The sequence below is a fragment of the Ovis canadensis genome, chromosome 5 (genome assembly GCF_042477335.2).
Source record: "Ovis canadensis isolate MfBH-ARS-UI-01 breed Bighorn chromosome 5, ARS-UI_OviCan_v2, whole genome shotgun sequence".
Classification (NCBI taxonomy): Eukaryota; Metazoa; Chordata; class Mammalia; order Artiodactyla; family Bovidae; genus Ovis; species Ovis canadensis.
Window position 1 is genome coordinate 74507925 of NC_091249.1, and position 14980 is coordinate 74522904.

General features: G+C 47.7%; 1 protein-coding gene across 2 annotated transcripts; it reads right to left on the reverse strand.

Annotated features, from left to right (window-relative positions):
• Positions 1-919: 919 nt before the first annotated feature.
• On the reverse strand, positions 920-9366 carry CD74 (CD74 molecule). Of its 2 annotated transcripts, XM_069592434.1 has the most exons (9): positions 8459-9182; positions 5644-5816; positions 5365-5438; positions 4766-4828; positions 3925-4020; positions 3561-3648; positions 2354-2545; positions 1809-1868; positions 920-1538 (listed from the first exon to the last, which is right to left on the reverse strand). In XM_069592434.1, the coding sequence occupies exons 1-8, from the start codon at positions 8533-8535 to the stop codon at positions 1825-1827; spliced, it is 807 nt and encodes a 268-aa protein (XP_069448535.1). In that variant the 5' UTR covers positions 8536-9182; the 3' UTR covers positions 920-1538; positions 1809-1824. The 2 variants fall into 2 exon arrangements, with proteins under 2 accessions (XP_069448535.1, XP_069448536.1); XM_069592435.1 differs by lacking the exon at positions 2354-2545 and having other exon boundaries at positions 8459-9366.
• Positions 9367-14980: the final 5614 nt, after the last annotated feature.

A 14980-nucleotide genomic window follows, 5' to 3' on the forward strand; every position in this document is an offset into this window, starting at 1 on the left:
GGGGGAGCTTGGGCACGGTCAGGCTAGGTTACAAAGGTTCTGCTATGATGAAGGCAAGAAGTGGAGGCACTCAAAAGATGTGTCAGGGTGACATCCACAGGAGTTTGTGATGGCGGTGATGGTGGGGAGCCCACTTCCCTGGTCCCAGAGCAGTGTGAAGCACCTCTGGTCGTGAAGGTCCAAGGCTTTTAGCCTTCTGCTGGAGACAGCGAGAGTCCGTGCAGAAACAGCACTAAGCCTGGGGGTTCTGGGAGAGTCAGGGTGACAGCCAACTGTACCCTTAACTGGGGGCCCCTGGGCAAGGACCCCCTCCCAGGTCGCCTCTCTTCCTCTAAGTGTGTTGGCTAGAACAGAGGCTGCAGAGCATTTTCCTGTTGGGTTCCTTTGACCCCTAGCAAGCCTTCAGACTTAGAAATGGAGAGATTTCAATAAACTTTTTCATTTAGGGCTCCTCTTGGAAAGTCCAGAAATGTGACCACAGGGGCCTGTGCTCCTCCTGGCAACAAGCGGCTGGGGCTGCACAGCGGCCACCCCTTAAGTAGGACATTGGCCCCCAGTTCCACAGCCCCCACTCCCTGGTGGTCCCGACACAAGGGCCTGCGTTGTTGCCATCTGTCATTACACTTGTACTGTTCTTAGTATAGAAATGAAAACGGGGACAGGAGAAGCTGGACCCAGAAGAGCTGGTGCTTAAAGAATTATGGGCAAGAGCCTGTTTCTTCTTCTTGGAAGTAAAGTATTCCTGTGTGTGAAACATGGAGAAGTGGTCTGTGTCCAAACACTGCAGCCCCCAAGCCCGGCATCTGTGTGTGGGCTCCCCAGGCTGTGACCTCCCTCCTCGACCACAGGATTCAAGGTCTTCAGTTCACCCCCTTGGGGTAGACAGACCATGCCCAACAGAACAGCTGAGAGCCGGGAGTGTTCTACTCACTACCTTTTATTCTCACAGGAGCCGTGGCCGTAGGGCTGATGACAAGCTTGGCTGTGCAGAGGGAACTGGGGGGTGGCAGGAAGTAAGGGGAGGGGCTGCAGTTTGGGGAGGCTGGTTCTTCCTGGGTGTATGATGCTGGGGACAGGGAAGGGGTGGCTCATGCCCCCAGTTAAAGGGCTGGAAAGCTGAAGCCTGGACGGGAGGGGACAGCAGAGGTGTCTGTCGTGGGACTTGGGACAGTGCCGTCCCTTCTCCCTGCACCTGCCCACCACTTCATGGGCCTCGATCTTGGAGTTCCATGTCAGCGTGCTGTGGTGTCAGCAGTGGGGGTCAGCCACACTCATGGTCCATGTCCGTGGACCTTGCATTCCTGCTAGTGGATGGGAGTTTGGGCAGCAAGTGTACTGCTAATCTATGCCGTTCTGATATGATTGTTGTGTCCAAGGATGATGGAGAGGCAGAGTCTCATAGAATGAGGTGCAGGGTGGGAGACAGCAAGGGGAGGGGTGTGTAAGGAAAGGAGGGGGCTGGGGCAGGGAGGGAAGCTGTGGCCTTGCAGGCGTCTTGCAGGGTGCTGGCGTCTGCATCTGCTGAGCTCACAGGGCAACTGCAGGGAGGGAAGCAGCAGGTTAGGGCTAGAGTCACTTGTCCCTGCCCCCTCCCAGCATCCTGTGGCCTCAGAGCAGTCAAGAGCCCTTCACTCTCCACTGCCTCCTGCTTGGATACAAGAATTGACCGCCATGGCCCCAGAACCCCCAGCCCTGGTCCTCATCTGTGAGAAGGAAGTTGGAGAATGGCCTGGGGTCATCATCCACAGGCGAGTTGGCCCCTCTGGGGATAAGCTGCTGGGGACCAGATGCCCTGCAAGGGTGCTTACCTGACTGAAATCCTGCTTACACCTCCAGCCCAGATGACGGATACTCCATCTCCATTGGGTCTGCAAAGGAACAGAGAATCCACTCGTTAGCTGCAGTCCGGCCTGCTGTGCCCACTGGCAAGGGGCCTGGGTGGGCTGGTTCTTCCCAACCTTGCCACAAGCCTGGTGCTTGGTAGAACAGATGTGAATGGAAGGACGCTTGTTGGATGGCTGCAAGCAGCAGTGAGATGTGGCTGGGGAACTGAATGAGCGAGGCCAAGGAGGGGGTGATGAAATCAGGTGGGTGGACCTGGAGGGCCCTGGATGCACGCATGGATGGGTAGAGTGGAAGGGTTGGAGGACAAATGAATTAAGTAGATGAGTGTGGACATAAGGAGAGAAATAACAGTACACAAATAAATAAGGAATGCACAGTGGGTGGATGCATGGCTGAGTGGCTGCTCCCCGGAGAGGGCACCTTGCCTGTCCTAGTGTGTGCTGGGGGGACAACCTGCCCTTCAGCCTTTCTGATCCTTCCTGCTCCTGGCATAGCGGCCACTGCTTACCACTGCAGTTATAGCGCCCGCGGCTCCTGGTGTGGGGGACCTCGGTGCCGTTGGGGAAGACGCACCAGCAGTAGCCGATGCTCCCATAGCACTGGAGCGGCATATAGTTGCCGTTCTCGTCGCAGTTGGGCTTGAACACGCCCGGGTGGATGGCAGGGATGCGGCTGACCTCTTCCTGGCACTGGGTCAGTACTGAAGCGACAGGCACGGTGAACACAGTGAGTGAGCGGGCTCTGGGCTGGGGTCTCAGCAGAACCAGAGGTCCACATACCACTGTGGTGTGCCTAATGCCTTCTGTCCAAGTGGCTGCACTTGCTCTACCAGTTGCACAGATGGAGAAACTGAGGCCTGAACCAACCAGGTCCAGGAGCAGAGAGGAAGTGAATGGCTGTGTTGCTAATTCATCCCAGATCATGATGATTTCTTCTGACAGTCAGTACCTACTAGAGTTTAGAATTGCACCTATGATTCTGATTTCTAGAGAAAAGCAGTAGACTCCTTGCCAAGTCTGAGCTCCCATTACTGGCGGTATCCAAGTAGAAATGGGGGTTACCATGTGGTGAGGCTGTTATAGAGGGTATTTGAACATTAGCTGGAAGTTGGTCAAGATAACATGCAAGGTGCCCTCTCTGAATCCATGATGGAGAATCCTGGGGTTCAAGAAGGGTGGGCCCTTGATCTTCCACTTCTGAAACTGAAGCCCAGAGGGAAGAGACTTGCTCAAAGTCACATATCCAATTAGCACCAGGATGAGAACAGAGCACCCATAACGGCTTTCAGGCTGAAAACCCTGTTACACATTGCCCATGAGATGGAAGAACCCCAAGGCCCTCTTATCTAGCAGCCGTGGCTGTGTGACCTGGGAGAGGTCCCTTGAAAGGGTGGGAATCATGAGCCCAGCCCTCTTCTGGGAGCCTGCAGGATGCAGTGCTGGGTGAGGAAGATCATTGTTACGACTCCTGCGAGGTTTTGGGTGGTTTTTGCTCCAGGCCTCCTTGTGCAGTTCTATCCTCCACAAGGGAGGTCACCTCCTGAAGGGACAGGATGGGGGCTGGGGGCAGACGAGCCCAGAAGAACAGGCAGGAGAAACAGGAGTGAGAGCTGAGAGGCTGGGAGAGCTCTGTGCTTGGATCAGGGAGCACCCAAGGCCCTATCCCTGAGGGAGCTCCCAGAAACCCCGCCTCCCCAAGATTCACGTTCCCTTTACCTTTTGGTGGAACCTCAAAGGGCTTCTCCTCCAGTGAGTTCTTGCTCATTTCAAACAAGAGCCACTGATGCAGCCAGTTCTCAAAGAGCTAATGGAGATAAAGGCAAAGGGTCAGGGTTAGTAGCCCACTCCCACCCTATTGTCTATGCCCCTGGGAACAGAGACATGGAGGGCCAGCGGGGACCTGGTTCCCCCTTAGACACCCCACAGGGTTTCGTCAAGGTGGTTCCTCGAGTTCAAGCATTCTCCCACGGTGGGAGCTTCTTAAGTGCTGGGAAGCCGCCTCCAGCTTCCTCCGGCTTCCCTGCTCACGCCCCTCGTCCCAGGGCTGCTTTAGACAGGGAGGCAGGGTACCAGTGCTGACCTTCCAGTCCAAGCCGTCCATGGAGTCCTTAAGGTGTTTCAGGTTTTCTGGCAGGCTCCCCTTCAGCTGCGGGTACACCTTCAGGGGGTCCGCCTTCTGCAGGGTAGCAAAGCAGGAAGGAAGGTTAAAAAGCTTCCAGGCAGGCTAGGTTTAATGTACAGCTCATGTTGCCCTGATCTTTGGTTCTGAGGTGTGGAGCCCAGACCTCAGCACACTGGAGCTAATGAGGAAGGGGATGTGTTAAAGTAATCCAGGGGCCCAGCTACAACACCCTGGGGCTGGGAGTCGGAAGACCCAGTTCCAGGCCCAGTTCTACCAACAGTCCTCAGTCTTCTGATCCTTGCAGACTCTTACTCATCTTCTAGGTCTCACCTCCTTCCGAGGGAACCCTCGACTTCATCCCAACACTCCCGCCCCAGCTAAGTCAGATCCTTGGCCTCTTTCTCTCAAAGCCCCCTGCACATCCCTCATCACCTGGTCACTTGTCTGTCTCCCATGCTAGCCTGAGATCTCCATGGACTAGGAACTGATCTGACTGCTCCCCACTGTGGCTCCAGAGCCTTGCACAGTGCCTGGTGCTGAGTAGACATGCAGTAAAAATTTGGGAAGGAATAAAACAGGCATCTTCAGCAAGTCACTTCCAGACTCTGGGCCCTAGTTTCTCCACCTCAAACACAAAAAAGTGGGGAGCAGTGGGGCTGAACTTCATAGAACATTAAGGGCCACATTTGTGTTGCTTCACTAATCTGCGGAGCCCACGTTGAACGTCTGCTGTGAGCCAGGCCCGGGGCCTGTGGGGATGGGGTGGGAGGTGGGGGCTGCCTGGCCGGGCTCCACTCACCAGGAGCAGGTGCATCACGTGGTCCTGTGTCATGTTGCCGTACTTGGTGGCGTTCTTCATGGGCTGTGGAAGGAAGGAAGGGGGGAGGAGTCCCCATTGCTGGCACCTGGGGGTGGGGCCCAGAGCAGAGCCAGCAGCTGGGGTCGGGGTGAGAGTCTGGATTCCCAGATGTTCAACAAGTCCATCTCTACCACCTCCCACTGTGAGAGCTTGAGCAGGTTGTTATCTTCCTGTCTCAATATCCTGTTCCTCTACTCTGCTTACGCTTTCCTGCCCAAGGCTTTGTGGACAGGAGATACTTTTGTGAACAGAAACATCATCTATATATCAAGGGCTCTGAAAATAGGAGGGACTGTGAGATGCTCTGGGAAACGAGAAGCATTTTATAATTTGTGGAGGGCTAGGCCTTCCTCCAGAGAGGGCCCCAAGAGGCTCTTTCCTTCTTCACCCCTAGAATTCCTGTTCCTCCCCCAAACAGCCAGGACCGCCTCTCCAGCTGTGCTTTTCCTGAGCCAGGTGTCATCCCCTGTCCCTTGACACTTGCCCTCTATCCAGGTGGGGTAAGCTTCCCTCTCCTACTGCCCTGGGGTTGGCCTTACCTCCGGGCCTGCCATGGGCAGCGCCCGCATCAGCATGGGAGTGGCCATCCGCATCTGGCTCAAAGGCTTGGCAGCTGTGGGGGCAGAAGGCACAGCATGAGTGTGGCCCCAGTGCCCAGGGAAGAGGGTACTCAGACCCAGGGACCGAGAGCTCAGACCCAGATGAGGGGCTGGAATTCCAGACCAGAGGGCGAGGACAGTGGGCCCAGCTGGGGCAGGAATGAGGGTTCTTTGAGGTGAGGGGCAGGGGGGTTGTCGGGACAGAGGCAGGGCACGCACGCTTGGGAAGCTTCATGCGCAGGTTCTCCAGCTGCAGGTTCTGGGAGGTGACCGTCAGCTTGTCCAGCCGGCCCTGCTGCTGGTACAGGAAGTAGGCAGTGGTGGCCTGGCCAGCCAGGAGCAGAGCCACCAAGACAGAAAAGCCCGTGTACAGGGCTCCACGACTGCACTTGCTGTGGGGGGAGGAGGGGGACATAGGTTAGAGGAGAGTCCACAGAAGTGGCTGTCCCGGGGACTGGCTGGGAATGGGGGAATGTGCCCCCACAGTTCCAGCCCTTGCCCTCAGCTGCCCCTAACAAACACACGCTTTAAGCACAAATAAGTGCCTATGAACTTACAGCTTGATGATATTCCCCTGACCCCCTACCTCCAGCCACTGCTGCCCCTATAGCCCTCCCAGGCAGAAATCGTGGAGCTGCCCCTGTGTGGGGAAGAGCCAAGAACAAGGGCCTTGTCTTCTCGAGGGAACCAGCAAGGACAGCTGAGGAAACCCCAGGAAGACCCTGCTGCCTAGTAATTCATGACATCACAAACATGGCTCAGTCTCATTGCCTCTCTGCTCGCCAATCCTCTGTGATTTCTGGACCCAAGGCCCAGTCCAGGGATTACTCTGAAAGGAGAATGTAAAAATCCTGTGTGGAGAAGAGGGGAAAACAAATCCTACTTTTTGGTCTTCCCAAGGAAAAGGGGCGGCCTGGCCTCTGATGTAGTGAAAAGTCCACCCACGCTTGGGTCTTCCTGAGTTCAAGCTCTATAACCTCACCTTTTCAGCAACCCCATTCCCAAGTTGAGTCCCAGCTGTTCCTCCCACCTTCTCTTCTCTGAACCTCAGTTTCTCATAAGGTCTAAGATTCTAGAAAGTCATAATAAAGATGAGACCCTGTAACCTGGATTGCAATCCTGGTTCTGTCATTCCCTTAGCTCAGGGAACAGGGGCAAGTCACTCAACCTCTCTTAGTAACTTGAGGTAAGAGTATCTACTCAAAGGGTTGTTATATAAAATGAGATCAGGATAAAGCTCTTGACTCCATACCTAGCACACAGTTAGCAGTCTGTAACACTGAGCACTAATCTCAAGGGAGTTAATGATTAACTTTAGCATCTGGTTTCCTTCCTCTTCACGCATCTTGATGGCCTGTCTCTTGGTTCTGGATGAGTGCCAGCTCTTGTCACTTCCTCCTTTCTACTGCCTCTTTCTTGAATAAATAACTGGCCAAAGTCAGGAGCCAACCAGAACTAGGGGGAATCATGGTACAAGTGTTGCCAGGCAGAAGTGTTCACAAAAGGGTCCAAAACAGGCCAGGACAGTTTTTAGAAGCAGTGATTGAACTGAGGGAAAACCAGACAAGGATTTGACAAGGGGGCACCCTTTCTGCTCACTGAGCCCACGATGGCTCTGCAACTCACTGGGTGGCCTGTGCTCAGAGGCGACCCATTTCCCCTCCCTGCAAATTATGCCTCTAGAAGGGGGTCGGATGGTAGACAAATTCAAATTTTAATATCAGACTAGTCCTGGGTTCAAATTCTGGCTCCAGGATTCACTAGCTGCAATCACTTTGGTAACTCACTTGTTAATACGAGTCTCAATTTTTTCTTATGTAAAAATGGAAATAATAAAAGTACCCAACTTAAAGTTAGTAAAAGAATTATGATTGAGTTTAGCATTTAGTTATATGCCCACCACAAAACTAATCATACTAATATCTAACAGGGACTGAGGATTGGTGACAAGTATACAGTGAATAGGAACTATTATCATAACCACTGTCATTATTATTGCTGCTGCTACTACTGAGACCCAGAGAGAAACTGTGATTCATACAAGTCATACACGACAGTTGCAGAACCTTGACCAGAATCCAGCCTTCACAAGAGTTGGCCCTCCTAGCCACGGGATTCCCCAAGGTTTTCACAGGCCAGGCACTAATGGTCTGTCTCTAGTTACATGTCCCACAGAATGAAGTTCCTCATGACATCTCTGAGAGTCTCTCCCAAACCCCTTTCTGCCTGGCAACTGCTGACATCACAACAAGTCCCTGTAATATGCAAATTACCTGGGATCGGGGGCAGGGACATTGGGGTAGCTGTATTCTAATCATTCCCCATTTTTTTTCAGGGAAACAGATGGATAAGGATCTGGGAAAGGGTCCTCTGGATGGCTGTGCTGGCCCCTTACTGCAAGGGAGAGGGGCATGGGCAGGGCACCACCCACATCAACCCACAGCCCCTTCTGGAAATTTAGCCAGAGCCCCACACCTCACCCTTTTTTGACCCTCCTCCAACATCTCTCATTCCCTCCTGTGATAGCAAACATCTTCATCTACTCTACAGACACCTGCAACTATAATTCCCTCGATATAAACACATACACCAACTTATGATAACTAGGAGGAAACTCCTCAATGATGAGCTGCTTCTGCCATTCTCTCTTAGAAAATCTGCTTCTCCATCTAGGATCCATAATATTTTCAAAATTCTAATCTAGGGCTTGGCCCAGCTTCAAGGGACTCTGGGAAGCTCCTGATACTGTGGGAAACTGTAGGGAATGAGTACAGAGCTCTCTGATTTTCAGAAGAGAAGTATGTGATGCAAAGAAAGTTAAAACCCCTGCCCTAGAGGAACGCGCTCATTTTACAGGCGGGAGAACTGAAGCCAGATGGCCAGAGACTTGCCCCAGACCACCCAGTTAGTGCTGGCGTCAGAGCCCAAGTTCACGCCTCATCCGACTCGAGGTCTAGTGCTCCTTCTGTAGCCCTGTGCACGTACGTCTGTGCAGCCCAAGATTTGGCTGCTCTCTCCTACTGCTCACACATACCTCTCCTGGGCTCTGGGGCGCTGGCCCAGCATGGGCAGCTGCTCATGGTTGGAGATGAGGTCACGCTGGTCTTCCATGCTTCTGACCTCTGGTCTTTCCCCTCCTGCTGCTGCTGCTGCTGCTGCTGCCTGCGTATCTGGGATGCTGAGCCCCGTGCTCACCTCTTGAAGTTGGGGCTGAGGAGGAATCTGATTCGTCCACAGGAGGCCACTCCGCCCACCCGGTACAAGTGGAAGTGAAAGCCACAAAGCTGGAAATACCCTCACTTCAGCAAGTTGCCTTTAATGGGACAGGATGAGTAGGGGGAGCCCCCACCGAGGCAGGTGAAAAGGCCAGCATGTTTCCATTGGCTGCCCAGGGCCCTCGTCACTTGTTTCTGGGCAGACCTGTGGATTCATAAGGCTCCTTGGAGGTTTCAAGAAATGGGCAAATGTTCACTCCCTAGATAGGAAATCACTTTGAAGCAAAAAAAAAAGCCGAAAATTCTTTTTGTCTCCTCTCTCACCTGTAGATGAGTGGGTACATAAAGGGGCTGCCCCCCTTTTATGAACTTAGACAAATCCTTTCCTTCTCTCAGGGCCTCAGTTATGTCATCTCAAAGCCAGGGGAGGAAAGCTGGATTCAGTGTTCTCTCTGCACTCTGCTAATACAAGCATTTTATGAATCTGAGTCCCTGGTTCTAAGGCTCTGGTACTAATATTTGCCAGCACTTACCCAGCCCTCCTTTGAGCTGGCACTGTGCTAATCATTTTGCATGCTTTGTTTAATTTAATCTTTACAGTGACCTTTTGAGGGCTGTTTTATTTTATTATCTCCATTTATAGATAGAGACACTGAGATTTTGAGAGGCTACATGTTTGCCCAGAATCATGCATCATATCTTGATTTTAACCATTCCACCCTTCTGCTTCGTAATGCTCAAATTATATCATTCAAATTCATGACAGTGGAGGCCTCTACAGGGAGGGAAGGAAGAGGGTCTGGGAAAGGCTACCCAGGGGAGGTTTAACTGTTGGCATGGTTTCATTTCTCACTATCTGTATCTTATAGACCATACTTGTTTTATTAATCTTTATGTCTTTGTGTGTATGTTTAAATTTTCAGCAAATTTAAGGTCAATGAGCACATGAAAAGATGCTCCACATCATTAGTCATCAGGGAAATGCAGATTGAGGCCACAGTGAGGTACCACTTCACATCCACTATGATGGCTGTAATCAAGAAGACAGATAATCACAAGTGTTGACAAGGATGTGAAGGAACTGGAACTCAGATATTGCTGGCAGGAATGTACTATGGTGCAGCTACTTTGGAAAACTATTTGGCAATTTCTCAAGAAGTTAAATATGGAGTTACATATGATCCAGTAATTCCACTCCTGGATATCTACACAAGAGAGATTAAAGCATGTATCTATAGAAAAACTTTTACACAAATGGTCATAGCACCATTATTCATAATAGCCCCAAAGCAAAAACAACCCAAATACTCATCAACTGATGAGTAAACAAAATGTGGTACATCCATACAATGGAACATTATTTAGCCATAAAGAAGAATTAATGTCTCAATACAAGTCTTATTTTTTAAAAAAAAAAAGGAATGAAGTACTGATTCATGTCACATAATTAATTTTGAAGGCATCATGCTAGGTGAATTTGACCAAACATCTGAAGAGACAAAGTTTGACAAAAGTTATTTTAGTAAATTCTGTTCTAAATCATCAAAGAGTGAGAAGTAATGATATGTAAATAAAATTTGCTTATCTATTTCAAGTGAAACTGAGATTAGAGGCTAAGTGTTTAAATTTGGATTGTATATACTTTAATAATGCCATTAAATTATCATGATATATATTTTAAAAAATCATGATAAGTGAAATAAAGCCAGACACAAAAGGCCACATATTGTACTATTCCATTTATATGAAGTGTCTAGACTAGGCAAGCCATAGAAACAGAAGGTAGATCAACAGTTGCCAGGGGAAAGGGGATGGGGAATGGTTGCTGATGGGTATGGGATATCCTTTCAGGGTGATGAAAATATTCTGGAATTAGACAGTGGTGATGGTTGCACAACTTTGTGGATACATAGGAAGACCATTGATCTGTACCATTTTAAAAGCCTGAATATTATGGCATGGGAAATTGATAGTTCAATTTAAAAACAGATTTCTTGGTAATGATGGTTAGAACACATTATATGTTTGCTTCCTCTTTCACTTGGCTTCTGTCACTAAAATGACAAAAAGTTTCTTTTTTTTTTTTTTTAGTTTAATCTGTATGGACGGAGAGAAAAGGAGAAAAGAGCAGAATTTTAGAAGCTGGCAAGCAAATGGATTAGGAGTAGTCATTAACAGACCCAAGAAGGTTAATTCTAAACCTACAGCTAGAAAAGCTGAGAAGCCACCAGTTTATGTGGTAGAACAGGTTCAGAAATTGAGAACTAGACACACTGGGTAGGAGTACAGTTAGATATCCATGTCCTGTCCCTCCCCAACTACTCCTCCCTCCCTGAAAGAGGGCTGGAAGTTTATCCCCAGGCACAGGGCAGGGCATGGGCCCAGTTCTGAAGATGAGTCCCAGCCTTCTCTCCGACCCAGTTTCCAGAATGCCAGAAGCCAGACCTTCTTTTTCTGGGCAATAAATGAGAGAATCCTTCTCTGGAGAGCATGACCACAAGGAATGACCTAAAGATTCTGATACTGGGTTCAACGATGAAACAACCCAGCCAAATAACCTTACAGGGAAGACCTCAGCCAATAAGCCATTCACATCAATCATAGCTTCCACTTGATTTTTTTAGACAATCAAGGCTCTTGGGACATCTGAAGAAAACCTCTAACACACAAGAGAGTGAAAAAACAAATAACCCAATCTCAAAAAGGAACCATGGAGGAAACAAATAGATATTAACAGCTTTAGGGAGATAAAGGAGATACTGCAACCATGAACAAGAAGAGGATGCTATAAAGATGAATGTACTGTTAGAACAATGACGACAACAGCAAAAATACCTTGAAGACTGAAAGTACAAGGGTAGGTATTAAACAGTCAGTAGGTAAAAGATAGTTTTTTAATCTCCCAGAAAGTAGACCACCAAGATAAAAAGGAACTGGGAGAAAAAATAAGACAATTAAAGACCAATCCAGGATGCCCAATAGCCAAATATCAGTGTTCCAGAAATAGGGAACAGAGAAAACAAAGGTGAAAAAAAAAGCCAGTGAAAAAATTCAGTACAGTGTCCAGAACTCAAAGACATAAATTCCCACATTGAAAGGACCTAGTGAATACCAGAGACAAAGCATGAAGATAATTTCACACCAAGGCACATCAAGTGAGGTTATAGAAAAACAAAGACAAATTTCACAGAAAGAAACAAGACAGATACCAAGGACCAGGAATCAGAATGACTTTGGACTTCTTAAGAGCAACCCTGGAAACCAGAAGATAATGGAGCAACACTTTCAAAATTCTATGAGAAAATTATTTCCATCCTAGAATATTTACTGAGCCAAATTATTAAGTAGGTATGAAGGTATCGCAAAGATATTTTCAGACATTCATTATCTCAAAAATTTTTCTTTCTCAGAAAGCTTCATGAACGTATGCTTTACCAAAATGAAGGTCTTCACTAAAAATAAAGGAAGACTTGAAATATAGGATCGATCCCTGGGTTGGGAAGATCCCCCGGAGAAGGAAATGACAACCCACTCCAGTATTCTTGCCTGGAGAATCCCATGGACGGAGGAGCCTGGTGGGCTACAGTCCATGGGGTCGCAAAGAGTCGGACACGACTGAGCAATTTCACTTTCACTTTGGAATATAGGAAGCTGAAATTCAACTCACAAAAGGGAATGGGGATCCCCAGAACAGTGGCACAGAGAAATCCCAAGAGAAAAGCAATAGATTCGTATTGGATCAGGTCCACAGGCTCTGAAAGACATTTCTTCAAGACGATAAAATTGATAGACAGCTGATAGATCTGAATATACTGAGAGATGATTTAGATCATTTTCTGGAGAGTATGAGGTTAAGTTATGATAAATTTCACAGAAAATTAAGCAAATGAAAAAAAAAAACCAAGACAACTATTTTTTGTTGCTGTTGTTTAGTTGCTAAGTTATATCAGGACAATTATTAATTTTGGGGAAAACAAAAGTTATATAGGAAATGAATAGTCATCACACCATACTACACAGCACAGCTATAAATGGCATTCACTGTCATAATATGGCAAACTTTGAATACTGATCTAACTAAACATACAGTAGAGGCATTTGGGGAGGATGAGAGGATAGGAAAAGTGGCTTAGAAGAGAAGGAAAGAGGACGAAATCTTGGTCTTGTGTCCACAGTGAAAAGCCAACCAGATCATATTTAAACCTGAAACAATCTGAAAGTCACAGTGCCAGAAGTTATTGAGAGACATGGAGGCTAAAAACGTTTTAAAGTGGTGGGAAAAGGAAGGTAAAGGACTTCTGTTTTTCGCAGCCAGCTTTTTAGAAGGATTTGATTATTTAAATATGTGAATTTATAACTTTGATACGAAGTAAAACTCCATTTAACATCAAAGTCAGCTGATTCTGAGCTGACTGTGATAACAAAATGGCAATCTTAAAAAAAGCCTTTTCCTTGTGAAGCAGCTTTCGGTCAAAGTTCAGGGTGACCCCAAAGGTCATCCTGTCCTCACCCACAAGAGGCTGGAGATTCCAGCTAGAAGAGTGGACAGAACGATGGTTCCCTTCTCTTCCTCTAGTAGGGTAAGAGGTCTCAGGTGTCACACAGGCCCCATTGCCCAGTGGAGGAGTCCTGTCCTACCCATTCTCTCGATGGAGATGGAGACAGAATGACAGGAAGCAGGAAGGCTTGGTGTCTGCCACACCCTGAGAGGGACCCAGGGTTAAGGCAGGATTCAGCTCCCCCACTGTTCATATGAAGAAAGTCTGACTCAGAAAGGGGAAAGGAACAGGCCCAAGGTCACACAGAGCTGGATCTGGTCTAAACAAAAGAGCTCTGAGGCTAACTTCTTCGAATAACATCCTAGTGCCAAAATGGTCGATCCCAGGGCTGAGGAAGGGAAACAGGTGAGTTGCAGACATCTTTTGTTTTTTTTTCCCCCCAAAAAGCAAAGAAGTGCTCAAGGACCACTGGTATTTGTCAGAAGGACCCCAAAGCCAACTTGAAGGAGCACCTGCTAGCCAAATATGAGACAATTCCAGCATCAATAGGAATAATTTGCCCTGCTTCTTCAAAAGGAACTATATAGTTCAATCCCAGTTGAAAAAGGAGTTTTTCTTTCCTTTTCTTTTTTCTTTCCAGAAGAATGCAAGCTAACGTAAAAGAGAAGACAGAATTAGAGAACCACCTGTTTGTAATCCCCAGTGTAACAGTTAACCACCAATGGATGCCAAAATCACGAGACAAAGGGCTGGGGGACACAGGATGCCCACCTCCCATGGCGTCTCTCCAGAGTCCTTGCTGGCTGCTCATAGGAAAAGCCACCCTACAATGGTGCAGTCCTGCGGTTGCCACCGCATGATCAGACTTTTAGCATCACCGACCGCAGAGCACTGTGACATTTTGTGTTTCCTAAAGAGGTAAGATGCTCAGCATCAGTTGGGAAGTATCTTTGCTAAAAAAATTCATTAAACTGAATCTGCCATTAGACCTAAATTCTAATTTACCAGACACAGAAGAACAAATTAAATAAAACTATGAATAAACAGAAGAATTCAGACAGTCTCCAAAGAACAACAGTACCCAAGGAAGAGTCAGTGTCATGAAAAAAGATGCCTGTGTGGGTGTGGAGAGGGTTCTGTGTTTTAAAAGATTAAAGAAACATAATAACCAAATGCAATTTGTATATTCTGACAAGATTTTGGTTGGGAAAAAAGCTGTAAGAGATATTTTTGTGAAGCTGGGGAAATTTGAATATAGACTGAACTTTAGCTGATACTTGGGGATTGTTATTGCTTTTCTTAGGTACAATAATGCAATTTTAGTCTGCTAGAAAAATATATTTTTAGAGGCTAAAGACTGAATGAAGTACTTGGAGGTGACATGAAATGTGGTTTGCAAGTTATTTTCAAAATAGCTCAGGAAAAAAGATAATAGATAAAATTAACAATAGGTGAATCTAAGTGCAATGTATAAACATCTCTATATGTTTGAAATTTTGAATAATAAATGGTTGGGAAAAAATTGAAAGCAACTGTGTACAAATCCAATCCCCTCCTGTATAAAAACTGGGCTAGCTGCTCAGAAGACACTATATTTCCACCACTGTTCCCTTGACACATTCTTACATTGACAGTGGGCTCTTCCACAGCATAAGCAAAAAATGTAAGTTGTAGTCCCCCTTGAAATTTCTCAGAAATTATCCAAAGTTTTGTATTGACTAGAAAAAAATTCCAAGGATTTCCTCGGTGGTTCAGTCGTTGGCACTCTGTGCTTCCAATGCATGGGGCCTGGATTCGATCCCTGTCAGGAAATTAAATCCCACAGGCCACAGCTAAAGATCC

Excerpts from the sequence above, each read along its gene's own strand:
- CD74 (XM_069592434.1), bottom strand. The coding sequence starts at position 8,535 with ATGGAAGACCAGCGTGACCTCATCTCCAACCATGAGCAGCTGCCCATG. Across the intron at positions 5,439-5,643 it reads GCGCATGAAGCTTCCCAAGC|CTGCCAAGCCTTTGAGCCAG; the intron begins GTGCGTGCCCTG and ends CTGCCCCCACAG. Across the intron at positions 3,649-3,924 it reads TGGACGGCTTGGACTGGAAG|CTCTTTGAGAACTGGCTGCA; the intron begins GTCAGCACTGGT and ends TATCTCCATTAG.